A 13,229-nucleotide genomic window follows, 5' to 3' on the forward strand; every position below is an offset into this window, starting at 1 on the left:
AAAAAAATTGGAAGGGGGGCTCTTAAGAGTTAAGTTACACAACTCCCTTTTTATTTTTAAAGTGAGTGGATTCCTTGTTGCTGTGGCTGAGAATGATAAATTGATACCACATGTTGCTTCTAGACAAAAAAGTCTCTGTTTTGCATTGGAAGCCTTTGCAGCTGGTGTCTGGGTTAATGGACAGGCTTCACAAGGTAAACACAGTTTGGAAGAGGCTGAAACAGACGTGGAGAGGAGGAGGAATTGGGGCATTCTTGCATTTATAAGATGAAGAAGAATGGACTGATCATCCAGTTGCCCCTGACCGGTACCAGTTGCTAATAGAGCGCGCGTCAAAAGTTTGAAGTTTTTTCAACTCAGAATTTCTTCAGCTCCTGTTTAATATATTCATTCAGCGCAGAACCTTAAGTAGTAAATAATATGTATGTCTGTGTGTAGATTGAGAGATAGACGTAGTTGGAGGGGGCGAGGAGGAAGAGAGAAGATTCTCAGTTTTATTACCCATTTTATGATTTCTTGACCATCTATCTGAAGTGAGTGGGTAGTGAAGTGGCTAGAATGCTAGACTTGGAATTAATAGGAAGACAGTTGAAATCCTACTTGAAACACTTACCAACAATATAGTCCTGGACAACTCAATTAACATTTCTCAGCTCCAGTTTTTTTTTTTCCCCTTTCACCATCTGTAAAACGTGGATAATAATAGCAAGTTTGTTGTGAGGATGAAATAATACTCACAAAGTGCTTTGCAAACCTTACAGTGCAAAATGTATGTGAGTTAATATCTTTCCATCAAAGACTGGTTTCTTTGGATCGTAGATTTAAAGAACTCTGGAGGTCATCCAATCCAACACCTCCTACCCTGCAAATGACAGAGGAGGAAACGGACCTAGAGAGGAGGTTCGGTGGCTTGCACAGGGTTCGATATTTCTAGACCATCTGCCTTCACTTAGGGATTGATTAGGATCACAGAATCAATAACCTGTGTTGCAGGTAGAAAATTATTCAGTATGTCCTAGAAAATAATGATCAAGTTCTGGTTAAGTACAGTCATTTTTATGCAAATTTCTTCAAGGAGTGCTGAGCTAGGGAAGCTCGGGCCTGTGGTTTACATAATGTAGCCTTTGTCAATGGGAACTGTTAATTCCTTAATTCCGCTGCCCCTTGACAGAGCATGGTGCTAGGTGAGGTTATTGCTCTCAGGGGAAATCATCTAGGACACAAATTTACTAGTTCTTTTACTAATTAATGCTAGTCGGTTCTGGGCTGCCATAGAGAGAGCTTCCATTTGAATTCATTCATAAAAATAGTATTAAAACAACAGAATCGAAAGAGGTCACAAGAATACATACCTTTGTTTTCTCTTTAGACATAGTATTTATTACTCGGTGGAGTCTCCTAGTCAGCATTTCCACAACATGGTTAAAGTTTGCAAAACTCTTTATACATGTTATCTCGTTTGATCCTCACAACAACCCTGGCAGGAGGATGTTATTATTATCATCCTGAATTTATAAATGAAAAAATAGAGACAGAAAGGGCTTAAGTGACTTGCCCAAGGTCTCACAGCCAGTGAGTCTAAATGTCTGAGGTAGCATTTGAATTCCAGTCTTCCTGACTTCAGGTCCAAGGCTCTGTCTACCTGCCATTATTGAGGGGAGTGTGTATGGGTGTCATGCAGTCTTTTTCCAGGCATTTCCAGACAATACATTTGCAGTCCTATCCCCTTCCCAGAAGGGTTCTTTCTGTTGGGTAACTTGTCAGAAGCTGGTAGCTAACCTTCTGGGTGGGATAAGCCTTTCCAAACTTAGCCAGACTAGTCCTCCGGCAACAGACAGAAAATTAATATTCTGGAGAGAGTGCTGGGCTTTGAATCAGAAGACTGGAGTTTAGCACCTACTCTGTGCCATGCCCTGGGCTAGGTGCTGGTAATGCAAAGACAGTAAATGAAATGCCAAACCTGAATCTGCCATGTGTAGTCAATGTGAACTTAATGAATCGTTTCCCCTGCTAGGCCTCAGTTTCCTCATCCATAAAAGAGGGGAGGGGATTGGATTAGACAAAGATTGGCTAGGCTCAAGCAACACCTCCCACATGAGACCTTTCTTTCACTTTCTAATTCCTCCCCCCAAAAAATTGTCTTGTACTTTTTGTATGTATGTGTATGTGAATATATCTATAAATATGTACATAAGCATGCATACACACACAAACACACGTGCCAGGTCTGGAGTCAAGAAAACTCATCTCCCTGAATTCAAATCTGGCCTCAGACAGTCATTAGCTGTGGGACTCTGGGCAAGTCACTTAACCTTATTTGCTTCAGTTTCCTCATCTGTAAAATGAACTGGAGAAAGAAACTGCAAACCACTCTAGTATCTCTGCCAAGAAAACCCCGAATGGGTTTGTGAAGAGGCAGACACGACTGAAAAGTGACTGAATGTGTGTGTCCGTGTGTGTGTGTGTATACACACATGGACACGTATATGTGCATTGTTTCCTGTCTAATAGACTGTAGTAAGCTCAGTGAGGGCAGGAACTATTTTTTTTGTTATAGTATCCCCAGAACATAGAAAAGGGCCTGACACATAATAGGTACTTAATAAATCCTTGTTGATTGGTTGTTTAATTGGACAAGGGCAAATGTCCCAATTTTTGAAAGAAGGTAAAGGTGTGATCTTTATACTTGTCTTGACTTCTGCTCCCAGCAAAATTCTAGCACACATTATTAAAGAGATGAATGGTGAGTATTCAGAGAGGAGAGCAGTGATCTGGAAAAGACAACATGGTTCCATCAAAGCAAGTCATGCCAGTCTAACTTCATTACCTTTCTGACAGAGTAATTAGCCTGATAGGTCAGAGGAATGCCATAGACATCATGTGATTAGATTTCAGCAAAGCGTTTGACAGAGTCTCTCATGCTGTCCTTGTGGACCAAATGGAGCAGTATAGGTTAGATGATAATAGATATGGAATTAGGGGAATGACCAGACCCAAGAGGACTTGCTAATGGTTCAGTGGCTGTCATCTTGGAGGGAAGTCACTAACGGGATGCTTGAAGGATCCGTACTTGGCCCTATGCTATTCAGAAGTTTTATCAGTATCAGGGATGAAGTATCATAAAGACATTGCTTATCAAACTTTGAAGATAATGCAAAGCTGTGAAATATAACACCTGGGAAAATAGAATTAGGATCCAGAAAAGTGTTAACTAAACAGACTAGGTTATGTCACCTACATTTCCCCGAGCTTTACTTAATAAAGGCTTGTGCCTTTTCCCTTTGTTCCCTTCATTCCTCCAAGAGGAATTCCTTACAATAAAATTTCTTTGAAAAAAGGGGAAAAAAGTTCATCAAAACTAACATGCTGAGCAAGTCCGATGTTATCTGTAGCATTCCACACCAGCTTCTTCCCTCTAGCCCTAACCACAGTCTTCCCAAAGAGAAGTGAAAGTATTCTCTTTAGGACCAAGCTGGGTCATTGTATTTTCACAGCATTCATTTTTTATCACTTTTTTGCTGTTCTTTCCATTTACGTCACTTAAAATGTTCTATTGTTTCCTTAGTTCTGCCTTCTTCACTTTACATCAATTCATATAAATCTTTCCATGCTTTTCTGTATACATCATCTTCCTTATTTCTTAGAGCCCAATATTATTCCATTATGTTCATATACCAAAACTTGTTTATCTATTTCCCAGTGGATAGGCATCTTCTTTGTTCCCAGTTCTTTGCTACTACAAAAAGTGCTGCTGTGAATATTTTGATGCATGTAGGGGCATTTCTTTATATCACTGTATCTTGACTAGAAGTGGAATATCTGAGCCAAAGGATATGAACATTCTGGCCACTTTATTCACATAATTCCAAATTGCTTTTCAATTCAGAACATTCCCAGTAGAGCATTGTGTGCCTTTCCATAACCCTCTAACATTAACTACTTCCATCTTTTTGTCTTTTTTGCCATTTTGCTAGGTATGAAAAGTGGAAAGTTGTTTCACTTTGCATTTGTCTTATTTGGTGCATTCAGCAAGATGAAATCCAATGAAAATAACTTTAAAGTTGTACATTTGATTCACACAATCAACTTCATAGGTATAAGGTACATGATATGTAAGTGGAGATGGAGTTGGTGGACTTGGAAGTTGGCAGACAGAAAAAAACAAACCTACTAGCATCATAAGAGAGATATAGCATTCGCAAGGAGGTGATCAATTCCATTTTACTCAATCCGGTTCAGAACATATCTATAGTACAGGATTCCATTCTGTGCACTACATTTTAGGAAGGATGAAAACAGATTGGAGTGTTTCCAGGATAAAATAAACCAAGATGGTGAGGAGAGACCTGGAAACCAGGGGACACAATGACTAATAAAAAAACAAAAACCGAAATATTTAGTCTAGAGAAGAAAAACATTAAGGACAAAATAGAGGAGTTGGTAACCATGATAGCTGTCTTCCAAAAAGCCAGTTAGTTGCCTTGATTGGTGGTGGGTTCCTCCTCATTGGGGGGTTGGTTGGATAACTACTTTGGGAGAGTTCTATAGTGAGGAGTGTTGGTCCAACTAGATACCATTTGAAATCTCTTCTAGATCAGAGGTTCTGTAATTATAAGTTCTTCTCTCCAAGTTTCAGTAGTAAAACTAGTAACAGCACCAGTAATAGGTAGTCACAGTGACTAACATTTATGCAACACTTTTAAGATTTGCAAAGCAATTCACATGTATCTCACATTTTATCTTTATAACAACTCTAAGCAATGCTGATACTCTTATTTCCCCCATTTTACTGATAAGTAAACTGAGGCAGAAAGCAGTTAAGTAGCTTGCCTAGGTCACACAACTAGTAGATGTCCGAGGCAGGATTTAAATTCAGATAATAAGAGCATGTCAACTGCAGGAAGAATGCCAACCCACATCACAGCTGCTAATTTTGACATGTTTCAAAATGATGATGGTAGAAGGTGAGGTAGTTTTTAAAACAACCAAGATTTCCAACTCTAGATATTTTACAAATGCTCTACGTAAATGTAGAGTGTTGAGTTGTGTCAATGGAAGGGCTATGTATCTGGAAATCTATTCACATGAGTATGTCTGGGGATGGGGGATAATAGTGGTAGAGTATTTTTGTGTGTATGTGTGTCGTTTCACTAATGTTACTGGAAAAACCTGTCTAGGTCTTATTAGGTAATTTAATGAGACACCTCGGGGAATGTATTCTGTCACTAATAACCTCTAAAATGAGTCTTGCAGACTTGGAATTCAGAAATATGTCACCTATTTAATAAATTACATTTCATTTTGGAATCCAAGAAAAATCAAAATTATTGAGTACAATCAATAATGGACTGTCTTTAGTGTATCATAATGGCCACTTTCCTAGGGGCAAGAATATCTTAGGACAGGTATTTGGCATAGCAGAAGGAAGGTAGAAACCACTTGCTTACCTTTTCAAGGCAACTCTTTTGAAAGACAACCTCTTTTTAAAAATGTCTTGATTTTTTTTTTTTAGAGCAATAAATTTGTCCCTCAGCACCCAATAGTATTAACACCCTGGCCATTTTGTAGAAATGAAATCAGATGGTGTAAAGCATGATTTACTTCTAGTTATTTTTGGAAGCTTACTCTCAGGAAATAAGATATAAAAAAGCAATTTAAAAGTCTTCATTTCTAGACAGAAATGTTCTAATCCTTGCACCACACTCCCTCTGGATAGTAACTTAGATGAAAAAAAAAAACTTCTTTGACTATATCTCCAAATGCAAACCAAAAGGATTGTTCTATTTGATAAGTATATTCACTTATATATGGGGATGGGAGAGATAGACCTGTGTTTTGTTGTGTTTGGGGTTTTTTATTTAAATCAACCTAGGGAACTCCTGATGAGGAAACTTGCTCAATGAATACAAATTGTCACTTGCTCAGCAATTTACAGTGGCACCAGAAATGACCTGCCTAGAATCACTCACTATGTGTCAAAGTTGTTCAATGATATTTCAATCTTGTCCAACTCTTTTCGACCCATTTGGTGTTTTCTTGGAAAGATATTGGAGTGGTTGCCTGTTTCCTTCTCTAACTCATTTTATAGATGAGGAAACTGAAGCAAACAAGGTGAAGTGACTTGCCCAAGGTTACATGGCTAGTAAGTGTATGAGGCCAAGATTTGAACTTGGGCAGATGAGCATTTCAGACTCCTGGCTTGGCACTCTATATACTGCATATAGAGAGTGTGCCAATGGTAGCCTTAAACCTATAATCCTGATTTGAGACCACCAAGGTGCTTCTCATCAACAGATGTATGTAAGATAAAGGATTATTAACATTGGGAAATTCTTCAAGAGACGCCCCCTCCTTTTCATAATTAGTTTGGATTTAGCAAACCTTGAAGATACATTCTCTCCTTCCCTACTCTATCCTAAAACAAAACCAAAAAGTGCCCTTTTAGTGTTGGCCACAAAATGGAAAAAGACCTCCGGCACATTGAGGGAATCCTCAGTGAAGGGTCTGTGGGAAGATAAGTATCTCATAGAATAAGAAGGATAAGCTGCACGGGTGGAAGAAATACCCACATCAAAGACCTCAGGGAGTCTTCCTTAAAGGAAAACAAGCCTGACTATTTCTTGTTGGTTGACATTTGATTTCCCAAAAGAGCAGGCTGTAGGTGTCATTTTAAACTTCTGTCTCATACATCAAATGGTAGTTGTAGTCCCATTAAATGTGAAAGAGATGGATGATACAGAAAATTTCTCAAATGCTTTAATGCAGTGAAAGGTTGGTTTAGGTCTTGGTGGTGACCTGCTGCTTGCCTGACTCTCTTGGACCTAGAGAATATCCTTAGCCTACATTGTCTCCTAATAAGTCTCAAGACCTTTCCATAAAGTATCTGCTCACTTTGTGTCCTTTTTGATAGAAGAGCTACCCTGAACCAAGACTATTTTTTAACTTTATCTCCCAGTTGTTTTTAAAAAAATCTGTGGTTCTGGGGTGTTCCTATTCTCTTTGATAGGAAACTTTTTTTACATTAAAAAAATATAATTTCTCAAGCCATTAGCAAAGAAATATTCTTTTAAGAGCTGTAAGAATAAAAGGCAGTAGGATGTAATCTCCCAGGCAAACTTGGTTTCCTTGTGCATCACAAGTGTCTCCTGTATTCTTCTCTCAAACCCTTCTTTATGGAAGGTTGTATAAATGCCAAAGGTACTGGCTTCATGACAGGTTGCCCTATCAGCACAGCAGTCCTATCTTCCTTGAGAGCACATGCTTCAAATGTTTGGAGTTGTTTGCTTATAGTAAAATCCTGTTGACTCTCTGTTTTTTAAAGACATTCTGGTGGAACACATGGATTTGTATCATCTACATAAATACAGTTGGTGATTGCCAATTTTCTAAAACTCGGATAACTTTAAAATTTGTTCTTTTAATATAGAGCGCCAAGAGAGCTATTTCATCTTTAAGTTGGATTAATTCAGCTGGCCTCGAAGACCTGGTGGAGAGAATGCCAGTCTCTCTCTCTCTCTCTCTCTCTCTCTCTCTCTCTCTCTCTCTCTCTCTCTCTCTCTCTCTCTCTCTCTCTGTCTCTGTCTCTGTCTCTGTCTCTGTCTCTGTCTCTCTGTCTCTGCCTTTCTCTCTGTCTGTCTGTCTGTCTCTCTCTCTGTCTCTCTGTCTCTCTCTGTCTGTCTCTCTTGCTCACTTCCTGTGAAGCATTTGCAAATTAGGATCTGGCCATGCTGGAGTGTATGCCATCACCCACTGGATCCCTCCAGTGAGCTTAGTAATAACAAAAGTGATAATCCTTGAATTCCTTTTGAGCCTTGCTTCTGAAGAACCAGAAGACCTTTATATATATTATCCTGCATTATTCTCATATCATCACTGTCAGGGAGGGATGGGGCAGGTATTATAATGGCTGTAATGGAGATGGGGAGTTCGGGCTGATTAAATTGACTTGCCCATGATCACAGGGGGTTAGTCAGTGAGGGAGCTGGGACCAGAATCTAGGTCATTCTTGTCAGGTGTATTTAGCTACCAGATGGAGTGGATTATTTCATGGCAGAAGCTAAGATTTGTATTTTTGGTGGTAGAGTGAGGAGTAGGAGGAAGATGAGTAGGATGGGGGGCGGGCAGTGGAATTCATTCTTCTACCTCCCACCTTTTAGTGCTCAAGCAAATCTTTCTGTCACTCTCATATGTCTGGGAGTAATGTCACAGGTAGATATACAAGCCTGACTTTGTCAGGAGAGGATGTGGGAAATGGAACCACAGGCTAACAAGGCTGTCTGATGCATATCTACTTTAGAGAACAAAACACACAAGGGGCAAATTAACTCTTTTCCTGTGTAATGTTTAATTTTGTTCCAATATGCTTAGTTTTAATTAGACTTTAAATGGATTTAGGTTTTTTAGGTGAGGGTAGGACACTTTTTTCTAAAATTTGTGGATTTTTTTTTCTTCCTCTTACAGAACTCCATCCGTCACAACTTATCCCTGCACAGTCGATTCAAAAGGGTACAAAATGAAGGGACCGGGAAAAGTTCTTGGTGGATGATCAATCCAGATGGGAGCAAAAGCGGAAAGGCCCCTCGGCGGAGAGCTGTCTCCATGGATAATAGTAACAAGTACACCAAGAGTAGGGGACGGGCAGCTAAGAAAAAGGCTTCTCTGCAGGCTTCTCAGGAAGCTACAGAAGATAGTCCCTCCCAGATCTCCAAGTGGCCGGGGAGCCCCACTTCTCGAAGTAGTGATGAGCTGGATGCGTGGACAGACTTTCGCTCCCGAACCAATTCCAATGCCAGCACAATAAGCGGACGCTTGTCGCCTATCCTGGCCACCACTGAGCTGGATGATGTCCAGGATGACGACCCGCCACTTTCCCCCATGCTCTATAGCAATTCATCAAGCATGTCCCCATCGGTCAGCAAGCCGTGTACTGTGGAACTTCCACGGCTGACCGACATGGCAGGCACAATGAACTTAAATGACGGACTGACAGACAACCTCATGGATGACCTCTTGGACAATATAACGCTCCCACCCTCCCAGCAGTCACCGTCATCAGGACTCATGCAGAGGAGTTCTAGCTTCCCATACACAGCCAAGGGCTCGGGGCTGGGTTCTCCATCAGGCAGCTTGAACAATGCTGTGTTTGGGCCCTCGTCTCTGAACTCTCTACGCCAGTCTCCCATGCAGACCATCCAAGAGAATAAGCCGGCCACCTTCTCCTCCATGTCGCACTACAGCAACCAGTCACTTCAGGACCTGCTGACGTCCGACTCACTGAGCCATAGTGATGTCATGATGACTCAGTCGGATCCACTAATGTCCCAGGCCAGCACAGCTGTGTCTGCCCAGAATTCACGGAGAAATGTCATGCTCCGCAATGACCCAATGATGTCCTTTGCTGCACAGTCCAACCAGGGAAGTTTGGTCAATCAGAATCTACTCCACCAGCAGCACCAAAACCAGAGTCCTCTTGGTGGTAACCGTGCCTTGTCTAATGCCGTCAACAGCATGGGCTTGAGTGATACCAACAGCCTAGGGTCAGCCAAACACCAGCAGCAGTCACCCCTCAGCCATTCTATGCAAACCCTTTCTGACTCACTCTCAGGGTCCTCTTTGTATTCCACTAGTGTGAACCTTCCAGTCATGGGCCACGAAAAATTCCCAAGTGATTTGGACCTGGATATTTTTAATGGGAGCTTGGAATGTGACATGGAATCCATCATTCGCAGTGAACTCATGGATGCTGATGGGTTGGATTTTAACTTTGATTCCCTCATCTCTGCTCAAAATGTTGTCAGTCTGAATGTGGGGAACTTCACTGGTGCTAAGCAGGCCTCATCTCAGAGTTGGGTGCCAGGCTGAAGGACCTTTGAGGAAAGGGGGAATGGGCAAAGCAGGTCAGTGCCCCTGTAGCTGTGATGAAATTTTAAAAGGAGGGTGGATAGATCTGGGAAAGGGGGAATTTTCATCTGTTTCCCATTACTTTGTATTTTATAACACATTAAGAAGTGAGTTCTCAGGGATTTTCATAAAAATCTGGTAATTTAGTGCCAAGCCAAGTAAAGCTTTAACACAGGGGGGGGTCTGCAAATAGGAAACTGCTATCTGCTCAAAGCCTTAACTGAGAAGTCTCCAGGCTAGTTGGTACCAATATGCTACCATCTTCCTGGCCCTCCTGCCCTGCAAAAATTTCCAAGGTGGAGATGAAGACTTTGGGACCTCACTTGCCCCCACATTTCATCCTCAAGGTCCCTACTGTCAGTAACAGGCCTGCTACTGCCATTCACCCTCTCTCTACCCTCCGAGCCACCTGAAATAATTTTAGTGAATGAGGCCTACACTACCTCAGGCTTACCTGATCTCTTGGTCGGTCCTTCCTTCCTTCCTTCCTTCCTTCCTTCCTTCCTTCCTTCCTTCCTTCCTTCCTCCCTCCCTCCCTCCCTCCCTCCCTCCCTCCCTTCCTTCCTTCCTTCCTTCCTTCCTTCCTTCCTTCCTTCCTTCCTTCCTTCCTTCCTTCCTTCCTTCCTTCCTTCCTTCCTCTTGCCCAAGGTCATAGAGCCACTAAGTGTCAAGTGTCTGAGGCTGAATTTGAGCTCAGGTCCTCCTGACCTCAGGGCTCATGCTATATTCACTGCACCACCTACCTACCCCTGTTTTCTTTTTCTTTAAATGTGCTTTCCAACAGTTATAAATTTAACTATAAAACATTTTCTCTAGGCTATCACTTTGTAGGGACCATTCCAGAAGCAAAACCTAATGAGTTATTTTTCCACAACCATGTTAGTTTATTTTTTTTAAGACTTATACTACTATCAGTTTTTAAAAAATGCATTTGGAAGCGAAGCCCTTGGTAGACCTCTGTAAATGGGAGTTGTTATTATTCACATCCCCTCCTTCCCCCATGTTAGGGAACAAATAATCACTCAATCAGCAAATATTCAGTAAGTGTTTACTATGTGCCAGTCACTAAGGGATAAAAAAAAAAACCAAGAAAATATTCCCTGCCCTCGAGGAGCTCAAATTCTAAATAAGGAGATATGTACTGTCTGTACACACACAGCATAAATAATAAAGCAAATATAAATACAGGAGGCCTCAAAAAGCAGTTTTAATAACTCTCAAGGCTGTCACAAAAGTCTTAGTGAAATTTTGATAAATCTGTAAAGTTATTAACTGCCATTTTGGGTGAGAAGACATTAACAAGGAGGGGTGGGCAGGTTTGGAAAGACTTCCTGAAGAAGATGGTTCCTGAGCTGTATTTTAAAGGAAGAGGACTCTCAGAGGAGGAGGTTTATTCCAGGCAATCACTCAGTGACAAGTGTTTATTAAAGAGCTTACTATGTGCTAGGCACTATCATTCCCTGTGCTCCAGGGAGTTCACTTTCTCATGGAGATAATACCGTGGCATTTGAAAAAGGCTAAGTTGGAATTTGGAGTGCTGTGTTTAAGGGACCAAGAGAAGGCTTGGGAAGGGAGAGGCTGGAAGGATAAGGCTATGGCTATGACTGATGCAGAATGGAGACTAGTCTCAAGACTTCTCAAAATTTTTGAGCCATAGCAATTCTTTGGGATTACATCCAGAATGCAAAACATATAAGGGAAGACTTTTCACCAAATGCCAAAGTAGTAGCCAGACTTTGGAAGTTTGGTTTACTTTTACATTCCTATAGAGAGAGGTCTGGGCTCAGTAGAAAGGTTCAGATTTAAAAAAGAAATGATCACAAGCTCAGTGACCTTACGTGTCAGAGTTGGAAAGGAACTCAGAGGTCACCTTATCATTGATCTAGAGCTACAAGGACAGTCAGTCAATAAGCACTGATGCTGTGTACCAGGAACAGTGCTAGACCTCAGAGAGGACACCTAGCCCAACCCCTTCGTTTTACAGATGAGGAAACTGAGGCCAAGGGAAACAGATTTGCCTGAGGTTACACATGGACAGTAAGTAGCCCCACGGTCAGGATCTGAATGTAGATCCTCATTCGTTCCAGTGTATCTACCATTGCCTGAAATTAAAAAGCATTAACAGCTTACCCTTATTTGATTCAACCTGCTATACCCAAGCAGCAGCTTGGTGGCACAGTGGATAGAGCACTGAGCCTGGAATCAGAGAGACATAAGTTCAAATGCACACACCAGCTGTGTGACCCTGGTCAAGTCACTTCACCCTGCTTGTCTCAGTTTCCTCATCTGTAAAATGAGCTGGAGAAGGAAATGACCAATCATTCCAGTATCTTTGCCAAGAAAACCCCAAATGAGAAGGACTGAAAACGACTGAACAAAAACCACACCAAGTCGTAGCCAGAGATTGCAAGGGTCTCTTAGAGACAAACTGGCCCCAGAGGAGGGGTGGTTATAAGTCTGGGAATGTCAGGAGTGTGATAATCCTAAAACTTCTCCACTTTCCCAGGCACTGGCCAGACCTTAATGTAATTCAGACATCTGTTTCCAGTGATTTAATGGCCTTTGAGATGGTAAAGAGGCTGTAATGGAAGCTACTAATTAGGGTGACAGCCCTCCCTTCTCTGCCAGCCTGTTAATGCCTGGAGCCCACATCAGCATGATGGGACATTGACTTCAGAAGTTTGCATATTTAGTTCTGGAAGACTAAATTAAATACTTTGGCCTCTGTTACAAAGCCGAGAGAAATGTGTCAAAGATAGGAAAGTTTAATCTTTGGATAGGCAGGCTTCTCTTGAGCCTATCTAAAAGAATAATTTCAGAGAATAAGTATGCAAGAAAATGTATTGATTTTCTTGGCTGATGTTTCCAGCTGTTAGGAATCTTGAAAATCACCCAACCCTCATTTTTCAGATGAGAAACCTAGTTGGTTATCCAAGGTTACCCAGACAGCCCATCTGAGTGCCCTCTGAGTCAAATAGTTGATTTATTTGGTTTTTTCAGTTTGGCTTGGTTGAAAAAATATGCACAAGCACACACGCACACAAAACTAATAAGGGAAAGAAACATTCCTCCGTTGTTTTAAGTTTTGTGGCCCACAAAGTATCAGTAGTGACAAACTACTAAGCAAGTTTAGAAACAGAATTCCTTTATTATATGATAGAGGTGATACAAATTGGGCACTCAGTAGTTGTCTCCCCTCAAACTTGGGGAAACCAAAAGAATCAAACTTTATTTACTTGACTTGGAGCATGTTCCTTTGGTTAAAAGAGAAAATCATTTAATCTTAAAAATCTAAAATAAGGAGGAAGATCCAGCGTCCTTTGTCTAAT

At 41.2% G+C, this 13,229-nt stretch overlaps 1 protein-coding gene across 2 annotated transcripts in view; it reads left to right on the forward strand.

Annotated features, from left to right (window-relative positions):
• The window catches only part of FOXO3 (forkhead box O3), a 153,886-nt gene that overhangs the window by 117,589 nt on the left and 23,068 nt on the right, over positions 1-13,229 (forward strand). For both annotated transcript variants that reach the window (XM_072642996.1, XM_072642995.1), the window contains exon 2: positions 8,461-9,896. In XM_072642996.1, coding sequence (XP_072499097.1) covers positions 8,461-9,861 — 1,401 coding nt within the window. In that variant the 3' untranslated portion in view covers positions 9,862-9,896. The remainder of the gene's footprint in view (positions 1-8,460; positions 9,897-13,229) is intronic.

This window comes from Notamacropus eugenii, chromosome 2, assembly GCF_028372415.1.
Source record: "Notamacropus eugenii isolate mMacEug1 chromosome 2, mMacEug1.pri_v2, whole genome shotgun sequence".
NCBI classification, from domain to species: domain Eukaryota; kingdom Metazoa; phylum Chordata; class Mammalia; order Diprotodontia; family Macropodidae; genus Notamacropus; species Notamacropus eugenii.